Source organism: Rhinatrema bivittatum, chromosome 2 (assembly GCF_901001135.1).
Source record: "Rhinatrema bivittatum chromosome 2, aRhiBiv1.1, whole genome shotgun sequence".
In the NCBI taxonomy this organism is placed as follows: Eukaryota; Metazoa; Chordata; class Amphibia; order Gymnophiona; family Rhinatrematidae; genus Rhinatrema; species Rhinatrema bivittatum.
This window is the reverse complement of record NC_042616.1, coordinates 756,199,746-756,213,739: the sequence shown is the minus strand read 5'-3', so window position 1 is coordinate 756,213,739 and position 13,994 is coordinate 756,199,746. Positions and strand designations below refer to the sequence as shown.

General features: G+C 45.5%; 1 protein-coding gene across 1 annotated transcript in view; it reads left to right on the top strand.

The window, feature by feature from the left end:
* Positions 1-13,994, top strand: part of DSCC1 (DNA replication and sister chromatid cohesion 1) — a 91,202-nt gene that overhangs the window by 35,173 nt on the left and 42,035 nt on the right. The window contains exon 5 of the mRNA XM_029591952.1: positions 10,794-10,932. Coding sequence (XP_029447812.1) covers positions 10,794-10,932 — 139 coding nt within the window. The remainder of the gene's footprint in view (positions 1-10,793; positions 10,933-13,994) is intronic.

Sequence of the window (13,994 nt, the reverse complement as noted above, 5' to 3'; positions counted from 1 at the left end):
AAAAAATCTTCAGTGTGAGAGCTGGGATCGTTCTCTGTGTGCAAGGGGTGTGATTTCTCCTCCAATAATGTGGCCAGCCAAGCTGCTCGGGCATCATCGGAGCAAAACAAGGTCTGCTCCCCCCACTCTTATTTCCTTTCAGCCCAACTCTAATACCTTCTCTTCCACTCCCTCGTCTCTCCCACCAGTCAACCTCCACCATCCTGTTCCCTCCTCCGTTGCCTAGTTTAATCCCCTCATTTTCTCTGACTAGCACAAGATTTTGAGTACCATGCAGTTCAAACTCACTGAGAGCCACACAGTGCCAGAAGAAAAACGTTATAGCTGCTCTAGAGACGGTGGGGGAGTGTGTATATTGGGGGAAGAGAGCCTAGGAGTGTCATTTAAGATTGATGGAAGCCACCGCTGGCTCCCAGGCCTTTAAAATGAAAAACGCTGACCTAGGAAAATGCCCCACTCTGCCTGTTGTAATGTGAGCTTGGGCCCCCACGGGTCAGCCCTTCCACATCCTCCTCCTCCCCCCCCCCCCCCCCCCCCAAACCTGGGCCCTTAGGTACAAAATGATGAGGAAACAATGGAGTCATGCAAGGTTTATTATACAAGCTCACCAACATCATTACTTGGCTTGCGAGGCTGGTTAGATATGCCGACACCTAGCTATCAACCACCATCTAGGATTTATATTGTATAATGTCAAGCTGTGTTAGAAGTCAGTGGCTAGCTGAGTATTTTTTTAGTGTCTCCAGCTCTATCTGGCATCTTCTGTTACAGTCTTCTGTTGGTGCTCATAGTTTTGTATGTCAATCATGGACAGTATCTAGCTTAGCATTGTGGTAGTGTCTGGCTTATGAGTAGTTGGTGCTTAGCTTCTGGGCATCTCTATTTGGTTACTAAGCTCTAAACACCTGTTTGGCATCTTGTTACCAGGCTTACAGAATCTTGATTGGATAAAGCTCTTGATCAGGGAACTGCCCTGTTGATTTCAAGTATATTACCATGAGTTTACTTTCATCTGTTTCTGAAAGGTTACTAAGTCTAGCTTGTAGTTTTATAGATTGTTCTTTTTGTGATAGGTTAAAATTTTGCTGATGTGCTTGATATTTTGCAGCTTAGAAACAGTCAGGTCACCTCCTTGTGACAGCCTATTTTTCTGCTCACCATAGATATTCATGCAGCTCAAATTTTCCCGTCGATAGCAGGGCTGACTTAGCCATGCTGTCATGGGAACGGTCAATCAGGCCTGGGAGGTGGAGCTTCAAAGTGATGTCAGAGCTTTGCTCTGAGGCTACTCATGAGTTCACGCGCTGGAATCAACTCTCCTCAGCACGCAGAGCTTCAGACCACCTCAGCATCACCTTCTCCCTGAGAGGAAAAAACCCTTACAAAATGAAAGAACATGGTAAGAAAGAAGGGGGACAACGTCCTCCGAGCGGCTGTGCTGCCAAGCTGTCCCACTGAACCGCCTCTCCCTACAATGCCTCCTCAAACAAAGGAAGCTTTCCTTAACCTTTCCATGGCTTTATCAGGCTTTTTTGAAGTCATGCAGACTTCCTTCAACATGCCAGCATCTTCGCCGAGCAGTGGTGGGCAGTCTCCACAACAATCTATCCACAGGTCGCCCACACGGTCCAGATCAGTCTCCACTGGCCCCATCTCTGACGCCTCCACCATTAGCACTCTCGCCGGATCCCATCCCATGGCCGGTCTCTCTGTTGGCTCTAATTATGTTTCCGGACTCCTCCACAGGATACCCTTCCGCCCGGGTGAGGAACCTGCGGAACCTTATTCCCCACCGGAAGACTTAACTTATCCTAAGCTTTTGGATAAGATGGGCAAGGCACTTAACATTCAGATCCAGAAGGTGCCAGACCCGAGAGACGATACCCTTGGCCTACTGAAAATCTTCGATCTGCCAGCGGAGCCAACCTCCCTACCGGCGCATGAAGTGCTTAATGCAGTTCTGGACAAATTCTGAGAGACCCCTTCACTCTCCCTGCAGTCTCCAGGAAAACAGACCTTAAATATATAAAATGCAGCCATCACCTTATACTCCTTATACGTCTTACCTCATGCTTCCATCGTCGTGGAGTCCGCTATGGCTAAAGCCAAAAAATCAAAACTTCACTCAGCAGCGCCCCCAGGTAGGGACCTTCGCTCCTTAGATGACTTTGCAAGGCGAGCCTTCCAATCGTCAATGCTGGCAGTCAGGATCAACCATCATCAATTTTACATTGTGAGGTACATCTATGATTTGATTCAACGGGTCAAGGACATCTCCCAACCCTTGGAACACACTTCCACAGACTCTGACCTCATCAGAGACATGGAGGAAGCCATCCATCATCTATTAAGGACAGTTTATGAAGGTTTCGAGACCTCCTCATGTACCTCTGCCGCGTCGATTGCAACACGGCGGGTAGCCTGGCTTCGAGCAAGTTCCATCAGAGATGACGTACACGATAAATTGGCTAACTTACCCTGTAAGGGAGACAATTTGTTTGGTACCAGGTTTTAGGAGACCATAGCTCAACTTAAGGAACAGTTGGTTGCTGTTCAATCTCTCACCACGCCACAACCGTACTCTTAGTCACGCAGGTATTATGTCTCTCCCAGAAGACCTTTCCAAAGATGAGCATATAGACTGTACAAGGCGTATCGCCCTACGCCATACCAACCTCAGACTCACCCACAGAACCAGTTTACTCAAAATAGAAGAGGGTGTCCTTGTTCACAACGCCTTCCAAACTCAACAACCAGCCACTTCTAATAAGCCAGCTCAGTCTTTTTAATAACAGCTACGCCGCCATCACAAGAAGTATCAGTGGGTGGGGGGGGGGGGGGCATATACAGGCTCACATCCAGCAATGGGAGAACTTCATGACTGATCAGTGGGTGCTGGAGATTGTTCGTCTAGGTTACCGAATTCCCTTCCCCTCCCTACCACCTCTCCCGCTTTTAACATCCAGAGGGACCAGGTCCAACCCCACCCTGTTGGAAAAGAAAGTGGCTGCCTTGCTGCAACAAAAGGTGATCCAACGCCTCCCTCCCTCCCAAAGGAATATGGGGTTTTACTCCCCTTACTTCCTCATACCCAAGAAGTCAGGGAACCTCCCTCCTATATTGGATCTCAGAGACCTTAACAAATTCCTAGTCAAGGAAAAGTTCAAGGTGATATCGCTAAAGTCCATCTTACCTGTGATCCAACCCAATGCTTGTATGTGCTCTATAGACCTCAAGGATGCATATGCTCATATCCCAATGCATCCTTCCTCCTGGCAATACCTGTCTTTCCAAGTCAACAGCCAACACTTCCAATACAAGTTACTTCCCTTTGGTCTCTTGACAGCACCTCGGGTGTTCACCAAGTGCATGGCAGTGGTGGTGGCGTTCCTCAGACAACAGGGAATAATCATATTTCCTTATCTCAACGATTGGCTGATTGTGGCCTCAACCCCAACCACGCTCCGCCAACATCTTCACGACACAATAACTTGCCTCAATCAATTGGGACTAGTAATCAATTACCAGAAATCCCACTTACAACCTATACGACGATTCCAATTCATAGGAGCCTGTCTAGACACAATCAAACACAGTTTTTCTGCCAAAAGACGAAGTCCACCATGTGTCAAATATTCCAACGTCTGAAAATTACCACATCTGTCAGGTGTTAACCGTCTTGGGGCATATGGTGGCATCGATCCATGTAGTGTCCAACACACGTCTCCATATGCGGCATATCCAGTGGGATCTCAAAAGGCAATGGAAACACTCACAGCCGTTGACATGCAGAATACTCTTAATAGACACCATGATCCAAGAACTGGATTGGTGGTTACAATGCTCAACTCTCACCAAAGGAGCACAGTTTGTTCAGCTACCTCACAATGCAGTGCTCACCATGGATGCCTCCCACAAGGGATGGGGAGCGCATCTCGACCAACTCCAGACTCAAGGTCTCTGGACCAAACAAGAGCAGTCATATCAAATCAACTTCCTGGATACATTACACCCTACGAACCTTCATTTCCCATCTCCAAGGCCACCGAGTCATGGTATACATGGACAATCAAGTGGCCATGTTCTCATCAACAAACAAGGGGGATCGGGCTCATGGCTCTTGTGCAAGGAAGCTCTCACCATCTTACTATGGGCCAACAGATAAGGCTGAGCTCCGGTAAGTTTAAAAAAAAAAAAAAATAAGCTCAGGAACAGACAGTGCAGAGGGGGTTTGCACGACTTCCTCTGATCTCTGTTCTTGGTGCACCATCCCGACATTCATTCCCGCTCCTGTGGGGGTTAGGAGACCAGGGCAGCCTGGGTGGGCTAGGCCCTGTAGTTAGGCTTTTCCCTGTACACCACGTAGTAGGCCGCCACGGAGTTTTCACGTGCTGTGTGCGCTCAAGTGCCCTTTGTCGGAACGTCTTGTATGCAGTGGTTCCAGCTCTGCATACATGTGCGCTCCATTTTGGGAGCGCCCTTTGTGTGCACATTAAGTGTATTGGCGGTGCGCCCAGATCTTGGCGCACAGCGTGTATATGTGCTTTTTTTTACAGTGCTTGCGCTTGGGAGTGCCTAATTTTTGTGCATAAAATTTGTGCGCTTGAACTTTTCAGCATGAGCTGGCAGACTCGCATTCTCTGTTGGCTGTGCACTAATGAAATGGCGCCATTGAACAAGAAACCTAAGTGCCTTTCTCTTTGTGTTGCTGTCATATTCGGGCATCTTAGCCTGGAGAGACTGCTATCATGTCAGCGGTGCTTAGAGGCTGAGAGTGAATTCTTTCTCTGATTTTGCTAAGCCTGGGTCCTTCCAGCCTGTTGATGGTCTGGCTAAGCATTTGTCAGGAGATACGCTGGACCTTGGAACACTCGTGACTGGTTCTTCCACAGGAGATAGCAGCTTAGTGGGCTCTGCTCCAGTACCTTCTGGTTTTGGCCTGGATCCTTCTGCCTTTTTTGGATAGGCTTGCAATCCTTGAAAAAACTCTTTCTTCAGGCGCAGACCTCAGTTTCAACCAGTCCTGTCAGGGCGGATCTACAGCCAGTGACCCCTTCCTCTTCCAGTCCTGTGATTAAGTACTGAAGCATGCCTCTGTTAGCTGTGGGTATCCCATACAGGAACCTGTATGGCACTAATGATGAGGCAGATCCTGACTCCCTGGAAGATGGGAAACTTCCTCCGGGACTGGAACAATATCGGACCATGTTGTGGTTCTTTCATAGAGATGAACTGCGAGCCCTGATTTCCCAGACCTTGAAGATCCTGGGTGTATCTGGAACAGATTCCATGGCCAAGCCAAAGAAGGTTATTTTCTTTTCCTTAAGATCATAGGAACATAAGAACATGCCATACTGGGTCAGACCAAGGGTCCATCAAGCCCAGCATCCTGTTTCCAACAATGGCCAATCCAGGCCATAAGAACCTGGCAAGTACCCAAAAACTAAGTCTATTCCATGTTACCATTGCTAATGGCAGTGGCTATTCTCTAAGTGAACTTAATAGCAGGTAATGGACGTCTTCTCCAAGAACTTATCCAATCCTTTTTTAAACACAGCTGTACTAACTGCACTAACCACATCCTCTGGCAACAAATTCCAGAGTTTAATTGTGCGTTGAGTAAAAAAGAACTTTCTCTGATTAGTTTTAAATGTGCCCCATGCTAACTTCATAGAGTGCCCCCTAGTCTTTCTACTATCCGAAAGAGTAAATAACCGATTCACATCTACCTGTTCTAGACCTCTCATAATTTTAAACATCTCTATCATATCCCCCCTCAGCCGTCTCTTCTCCAAGCTGAAAAGTCCTAACCTCTTTAGTCTTTCCTCATAGGGGAGCTGTTCCATTCCCCTTATCATTTTGGTAGCCCTTCTCTGTACCTTCTCCATTGCAATTATATCTTTTTTGAGATGCGGCGATCAGAACTGTACACAGAATTCAAGGTGCGGTCTCACCATGGAGCGATACAGAGGCATTATGACATTTTCCGTTTTATTCACCATTCCCTTTCTAATAATTCCCAACATTCTGTTTGCTTTTTTGACTGCCGCAGCACACTGAACTGACAATTTCAATGTGCTATCTACTATGACGCCTAGATCTTTCTTGGGTTGTAGCACCTAATATGGAACCTAACATTGTGTAACTATAGCATGGGTTATTTTTCCCTAGATGCATCACCTTGTACTTATCCACATTAAATTTCATCTGCCATTTTGATGCCCAATTTTCCAGTCTCACAAGGTCTTCCTGCAATTTATCACAATCTGCTTGTGATTTAACTACTCTGAACAATTTTGTGTCATCTGCAAATTTGATTACCTCACTCGTCGTATTTCTTTCCAGATCATTTATAAATATATTGAAAAGAAAGGGTCCCAAGGATCCCTGAGGCACTCTACTGCCCACTCCCTTCCACTGAGAAAATTGTCCATTTAATCCTACTCTGTGTCCTGTCTTTTAGCCAGTTTGCAATCCACAAAAGGACATCGCCACCTATCCAATGACTTTTTACTTTTCCTAGAAGCCTCTCATGAGGAACTTTGTCAAATGCCTTCGGAAAATCCAAGTATACTACATCTACTGGTTACCTTTATCCACATGTTTATTAACTCCTTCAAAAAAGTGAAGCAGATTTGTGAGGCAAGACTTGCCTTTGGTAAAGCCATGCTGACTTTGTTCCATTAAACCATGTCTTTCTATATGTTCTGTGATTTTGAACTTTAGAACACTTTCCACTATTTTTCCTGGCACTGAAGTCAGGCTAACCGGTCTGTATTTTCCTTGCCTAAAGCCTTTTGTTTTTTCCCTGTTATGGAAGCTATTCAAGAATTGATTAATCTTGAATGGAACGCTCCGGAGGCAAATTTCAAAGGGGGTCGGGCTTTGGAAGACCTGTACACCCTGGATCCAGCAGCGAGGGAGAGTTTGTTTTCCCAAAATGGATGTGCTTGTCTGTGCCAGTTCTAAGCGGACGACTATCCCTGTGGAGGGAGGAGCAGCCTTGAAGGAAGTGCATGATAGAAAGATGAGGTCATCCTTAAGCTTTTGAAGCAGTGGCGATGACTTTACAGATAGCTTCTTGTTGCGCTCTAGTGGCTAGCTCTTGTTTGCTGCTCTCACAGGAAGTTGATGATTCTGGAGTGAATTCCAGAGCCGTTATGGAACCGGTTGCTGCCTTTTTAGCTGATGCAGGCTGTGATTTGGTCCATACCTTGGCTTAGAGGAGTGGCTTCCATGGTAGCAGCCAGATGTCAGCTATGATTGCAAAATTGGTCAGCTGATATGACCTTCAAAGCAAATCTTACAAAGATGCTTTTTAAAGGCTCGCTCTTGTTTGGAAGCGAGTTGGAGAAAGTGGGGACAATCTCTAGTTCCTCGATTTGCTGGAGTATAAGAAGCAGTTGCAGCGCCCCTTTGGTATGAGGGGGTTGTCTCCAGGGTTCCAAGTGGTTTCGTCCCTGTAGAGGGTCAACCTTACAGAGAACTTGGCCTTTCGGCAGGACTCAGTCCTTTTGTCCCAGATAGCCCAGGTAAGGAGCGGGCTAAGGTAGCGGATCCACCTGAGCCACCCAAAGAAGGTTTTCCGACCCACCTTTGGGAACAAGAGGGGGGGGGGATGCCTGCTTCTCTTATCAGAGGTGGGTCGAAATCACATTGGAGCAATGGATCCTGGAGGTGATATGAGAAGGTTATGCGATGGAATTTCGCAGTTTTCCTCTGGACATGTTCATGGTGTCTCCTTGCCCCTCCCCGCAGGAGAAACAGGTAGTAGAATCTACACTGTTAAGGCTCCTCTGTCTAAAGGCTGTGGTCTCAGTGCCTCAGTCTCAAAGTATGGGGCAATATTCCATGTATTTTGTTTTGCTCAAGAAGGAGGGCTCCTTTTGGCCCATCCTGGTTCTCAAGGGAGTAAACAGTCATTTGTGGGTGATTTATTTTCGCATGGAAACCTTGCATTCAGTGATACTGGCTGTGCAGACAGGGTTATTTGACTTCCCTGAATCTGCCGATACCTACCTTCATCTTCCCATCCATTTGAAGCACCATTTCTGCGTTTTGCGGTGTTGGGATGCTATTACCAGTTTTGAGCGTTACCCTTTGGTCTAACTACAGCTCCCAGAACCTTTTCCAAGGTTATGGTGGTAGTGGCAGAGTTGAGAAGATGGAATCCTGGTATACCCATATTTGGACGACTGGCTGATTAAAGCCAAGTCTCAACCTGGCAGTCTTCAGCCTTCTCAGTCGTTGGATTATCTGAGGGTTCGGTTTGACATGAGATAGGACAAAGTTTTCCTGCCAGACATTAGAATTCAGAAGTTGTCACAGGTGTATCTTCTGGTGAACACTGTACACCCAACAGTGTGGTCCTGTCTTCAGGTATTTGATTTGATGGCAGCCACCCTGGAAGTGGTACTGTGGGCAAGGGTGCATATGTGTCCTTCAGTGCTCCCTGCTGTCTTGTTGGAACCCACAATCTGAGGACTGTTCAGTTCAGCTCCACTTGCCGATGGAAATTTGCTCTCACCTCCGGTGGTGATTGCAGGAGGATCATCTGAGAAAGGGGGTTTCCTTGACCCCTCCAAACTGGTTGATTCTCATGAGAGATGTGAGTCTCCAGGGTTGGGGAGCTGACGGGTCAAGGAAGCTGGAATGCAAAACAGTCCCTCTGTAGCATAAATCACATGGAAGTCCGGGTGGTCCAGTTGGCATGCTTTATTGTACAGCTACAGACAGAGGTGGCAGGCAGTCTGTCATGTCAGACAATGCGACTATGGTGGCCTACATCAATCAGGAGGGAGGAACCAAGAACCAGCAAGTGTCACAGGAAATAGACCAACTTATGGAATGGGCAGAAGGGCACCTCCAGTTGATCTTGGCCTCTCACATTGTAGGAAAAGACAAATTAAAAGCAGATTTTCTCAGTAGGACCCAGAAGAATTGGTGTTGTCTGAGGTGTTTCAGCTAATAGTGGATTGCTGGAGCTTTCTGTTCCTAGATCTGCTGGCGACTTCTTGCTATGCAAAGGTTCCTCTGCTCTTCTATTGCAGGAGAGATCCGTGCTCCCTGGGTATCTATGCTCTCGTAAGGGTCTGGCCGGAAGACAAGCTGCTTTATGCCTTTCCCCCATGGCCCATGTTGGGCAGAATAATTTGCAGGATTGAAGGCCACAGGGGGATGGTGCTCCTGATGGCCCCAGACTGGACCAGGCTTTACCCTTAATTCTTCGAAGGTGCAGATTGTGGCTCTTGCCTGTTTTTGGAGCCAGGTAAATGGTGACTTCTTGTTGTCTCATCTTGATATGGCCAGTTTTCTGAAGGGAGTGAAGCATATTCGGCCTCCCTTGAGGTTACCAGTTCCATTATGAAGTCTTAACCTGGTATTGGATTTCTTGGCAGGCCCTATGTTTCGACCGCTGCTTAGCCTTTCCTTGCTGTTGACCTTGAAAACTGTGTTCCTGGTGGCGATATGTTATGCATGTCTAATTTCCGAGCTGCAGGCCTTGTCTTTTCAGTAGAATTTCCTTCGGGTAACTCGGGGAGCAATACAACTGCGTGCTGTTCCCTCGTTTTGGCCTAAGGTGGTTTCTGATTTTCACTTAAATTGGACCATTTCTTTGCCGCCCTTGGATAAGGACAGGGATACAGAGGAATATCTCGTCTTACGTCCCTTGGACATCAGGAGACATGTCAAATAGTATCTGGAGGTTTTCTGAACCTTTCCATAAGACTGATCACCTGTTTGTCCTTCGTGGTGGGAGGAAGCAGGGCGATCCAGCTTCGCGGGCTACTAATGCTTGCTAGATTAAGGAGATAGTCAAGGCCACGTATGTGGATGCTGAAAAGCCATTGCCTACTCAGATTAAGCCTCATTCAACTAGGGCTCAGGCAGTGTCATGGGTGGAGGTTAGATTGTTGTCTCCCGTTGACGTTTGCCAAACTGTGACGTGGTCTTCCCTACACACTTTCCCAGGTTCTATCGTCTGGATGTGCAGGCCTGGGAGGACACAACCTTTTGTATGCGCGGTTTTGACTGGACCATGGGCAGCTTCCTCTCTACTTGGGAGTAGCTTTGGTACATTCCACTGGTCCTGAGTCCATCTGTTTACTACTTACCTGATAATTTTGTTTTCCTTAGTATAGATAGATGGACTCAGCTTCTCACCCTCGGCTGCCAAATGATTGTCAGTGGTCCTGTGGGGCTTCGGGCCCCAGGGATTACTGGTCAAGTGTTCATCTAGTCCCTAGATTAGGGTACATACATTCTTACTTGAGTTCAGTGTTTCTTGTTGGTTGAGTACAGTTATGGTTGACTGTAGTCAAGTTTTTTGCCAGTCTGTCCACAGGCTGAGGTCACTGCAAGGGAATAAATACTGTAATGTCAGCTTGCTCCATATCCATTTGCTGGCAGGGGAGCATAACCACTGGTCCTGAGTCTATCTGTCTACACTAAGGAAACCAAAATTATCAGGTAAGTAGTAATTTCTCCAATTTGTAAACTGGCTAGCTTCTACATATGAAAAAATCTGACTGCCTGCTAGTGACCACCAATAGTAGCACTCCTCAACTTGGCTTTGTAGGCTGAGCTCTGAAAGCTCCTGTCCTGAGCTTGCACAGGAAGACAGCTTGTGAGGCATGAGTAATACATAACTTGGTTTGGAGACTAATATGGGAAATATTTCTGTGATACTCGCCTGTTGCGGAAGGGCCTATAAATTCCTGAGAAATTCAGAATGGGAAGTTGGACTTGACTAAGATACTGTATTGGTTAATTATAATCTTTCTTTCTGGCAGGATATTGGAGAATTCTTGATTTTGATTATGAGATGAAACTGCTAAGTCACATTGCTCAGCTGGTGGACTCAGAATCCTGGTCCTTCAGTAAAGTGCCATTAAATATCTGTCTTCAGGAGCTTGAAACTTTGGAACCAAGGTAAGAGTATTTTGTTGATATTGTGGCATTCTATATTATTGTCTGTCAGTTGCCTTGGTCCTCTCTGCTTGGTTCATTCAGCCTTGTGCTCCTTATTTATAAACATTTGCTATTCTGCCTTTTCCATGCTAGTTTCAATGTGATTACAATCAAATTTATATTTAATTTGCTATTACATTTGTGTGTCAATTCCCAATCAACATTGGGGAAACATGAAGGAGGGGCATATAAAGATATGATTAAAGGTGCAAGATGTGTTGGTCATCTAGGGAGTAGCTAGAGATATGATAGCAATGCAGGTCTACTAGATGGATTAGAGAGCCAGGGGTAGCAAAAGGTACAATAGTGCAAGTACTTTGGAATAAGGCAGGCAACTACTGCAGAGGAATTAAGTCATTAACTAAGGAAGTTAGGTGGTCTCATGAGCATGTTCTAGTGGTCATGTAATAAAAGGGAGTCTTTCTTCCTATTTTAGTCAGTTTTTGAAGTGGATTTAGGGGAAAACCTGTCTAAATAGCCAAGCCTCAACTTTTTTCCTGAAGGGTAAAGTAAGATGTCTCAAGGCATAGGGATAGTGATATCATGTTCCTTAATTTTGGAAGTAGCTGAACGAACAAAGTCTGGTGCAGATTAATCTAATAGAAGCCAGAGGAACATAAGAACATGCCATACTGGGTCAGACCAAAGGTCCATCAAGCCCAGCATCCTGTTTCCAACAGTGGCCAATCCAGGCCATAAGAACCTGGCAAGTACCCAAAACTAAGTCTATTCCATGTTACCATTGCTAATGGCAATGGCTATTCTCTAAGTGAATTTAATAGCAGGTAATGGACTTCTCCTCCAAGAACTTATCCAATCCTTTTTTAAACACAGCTATACTAACTGCACTAACCACATCCTCTGGCAGCAAATTCCAGAGTTTATTTGTGCGTTGAGTAAAAAAGAATTTTCTCCGATTAGTTTTAAATGTGCCCCATGCTAACTTCATGGAGTGCCCCCTAGTCTTTCTACTATCCGAAAGAGTAAAAAACTGATTCACATCTACCCATTCTAGACCTCTCATGATTTTAAACACCTCTATCATATCCCCCTCAGTTGTCTCTTCTCCAAGCTGAAAAGTCCTAATCTCTTTAGTCTTTCCTCATAGGGGAACTGTTCCATTCCTCTTATCATTTTGGTAGCCCTTCTCTGTACCTTCTCCATCGCAATTATATCTTTTTTGAGATGCGGCGACCAGAATTGTACACAGTATTCAAGGTGCGGTCTCACCATGGAGCGATACTGAGGCATTATGACATTTTCCGTTTTATTCACCATTCCCTTTCTAACAATTCCCCCAACATTCTGTTTGCTTTTTTGACTGCCGCAGCACACTGAACTGACGATTTCAGTGTGTTATCCACTATGACACCTAGATCTCTTTCTTGGGTTGTAGCAAGAGAGGATAGGAGGGCTATTTGGGAGTGTAGGAGAACACAAACTGGATTAGATACTTGGGGGTCATGTTTACACACCTGAAGACAAGGTTTTGAGTTCTGTTTTTGACCAGGAGCCAGTGTAACGGACTTAAGATTGGCCTTATGTGGTTAATTGCTTTGACCCTACCAAAATTCTGCTGGGTGAGACCAAGGTCCAACAATCCCAGCATCTTGTCCCTGATTTTGGTCAGTTTGGGTCACAAGTACCTGTCAAATCCCAAAAGTAGATCTACACTAGGTACATAGTCCACACTCCCTTCCAAAATTATCATCTTTGTTACCTTATAGCCTAAAACAGGGGTTCCCAAACTTAGCCTGGGGACCCTACAGCTAGCTGGGTTTTCAGGATATCCACAATTAATATGCATGAGAAAAATTTGCAGATCATAGAGACTCAGTACATGAATACTTGTTTTATGCCTATTCATTGTAGATATCCTGAAAACCAAACTGGCTTTGAGATCTCCAGGACAGGTTTGGAAAGCTCTGGCCTGGAAGTAAAATGCATTAAACTAGTTTATATACCATATATCCACACATCCTACATCACAGCTGTCAAATGAAAAATATATTCCGGAATTCCTTAGAAAATGAAGTAGAAATAAAAGCATGGAATAGCTTGGGTGGATAAGTGTCACCCTTGTCTCTCTTCTCCGACCTTCTGAACATTTGTATCAATCCTAGATACTTAAAGCTCTGGTTAAATCAAAAGCACACACCAAGTGATTTGGCCTCGCTTGTGTTAAATTGTACTGATTCACATGAGTCACACGATTACATAGAAACATAGAAATGACGGCAGAAGAAGACCAAACGGCCCATCCAGTCTGCCCAGCAAGCTACGCAGTTTATCCATTTTTTTTTTAATCTTCCCCCCCCCCCCCCTTTTTCTCCCTCCCACCCGTCACTATTGGCTTCCAGCACCCTCCGGCCCCAATTCCCTTCCACCCTTCCACCAATGCAGAGAGCAGCGCCGTATCCGCATCCCAGTGAACATCCAGCTCAATCAGGGGTAGCAACCGCTGCAACAAGCGGCCATACCCCTGCCCCATACTCTTACCCACCTCTGTTTTGTTTGTTTGTTTTTTGTTTGGTTTTTTTTTTTTTTTTTTTTGGAGATGGCATGGAGATTGACCTGGCATGGAGATTGACATGATAAATTCAGCTGTCACTGGTTCAGTTTGCTTTGAAATGCACTATTTATTTATTTATTTAAAGCTTTTTTTATACCGGCATTCATGATAGAATCACATCATGCCGGTTTACAAATAACAAGGGGGGTGATAACCTAGAACATTTAACAGGTGACAAGAAGCAAGAAAGTTACAATAAAACAGGGGAAGCAGGAACTGGGAGAAGGCAAGAGGCCTGAATAGTTTTTAGGAATAAGAACAAAAAAAACCCAAAACTATACCACAAATATCCAATCTTGAATACCAAGGAGCTGTCGAAAGAATTCAGACAGTAGTGCAAAGACACAGATCTAGGGATGAGTATAAAGGAATTGCAAAGTCCTTCAATCATCTCTGAGCACAGTCAGAATGATTCTTAAGAAGTCGAAGGTATACGGCACCACCAAGATCC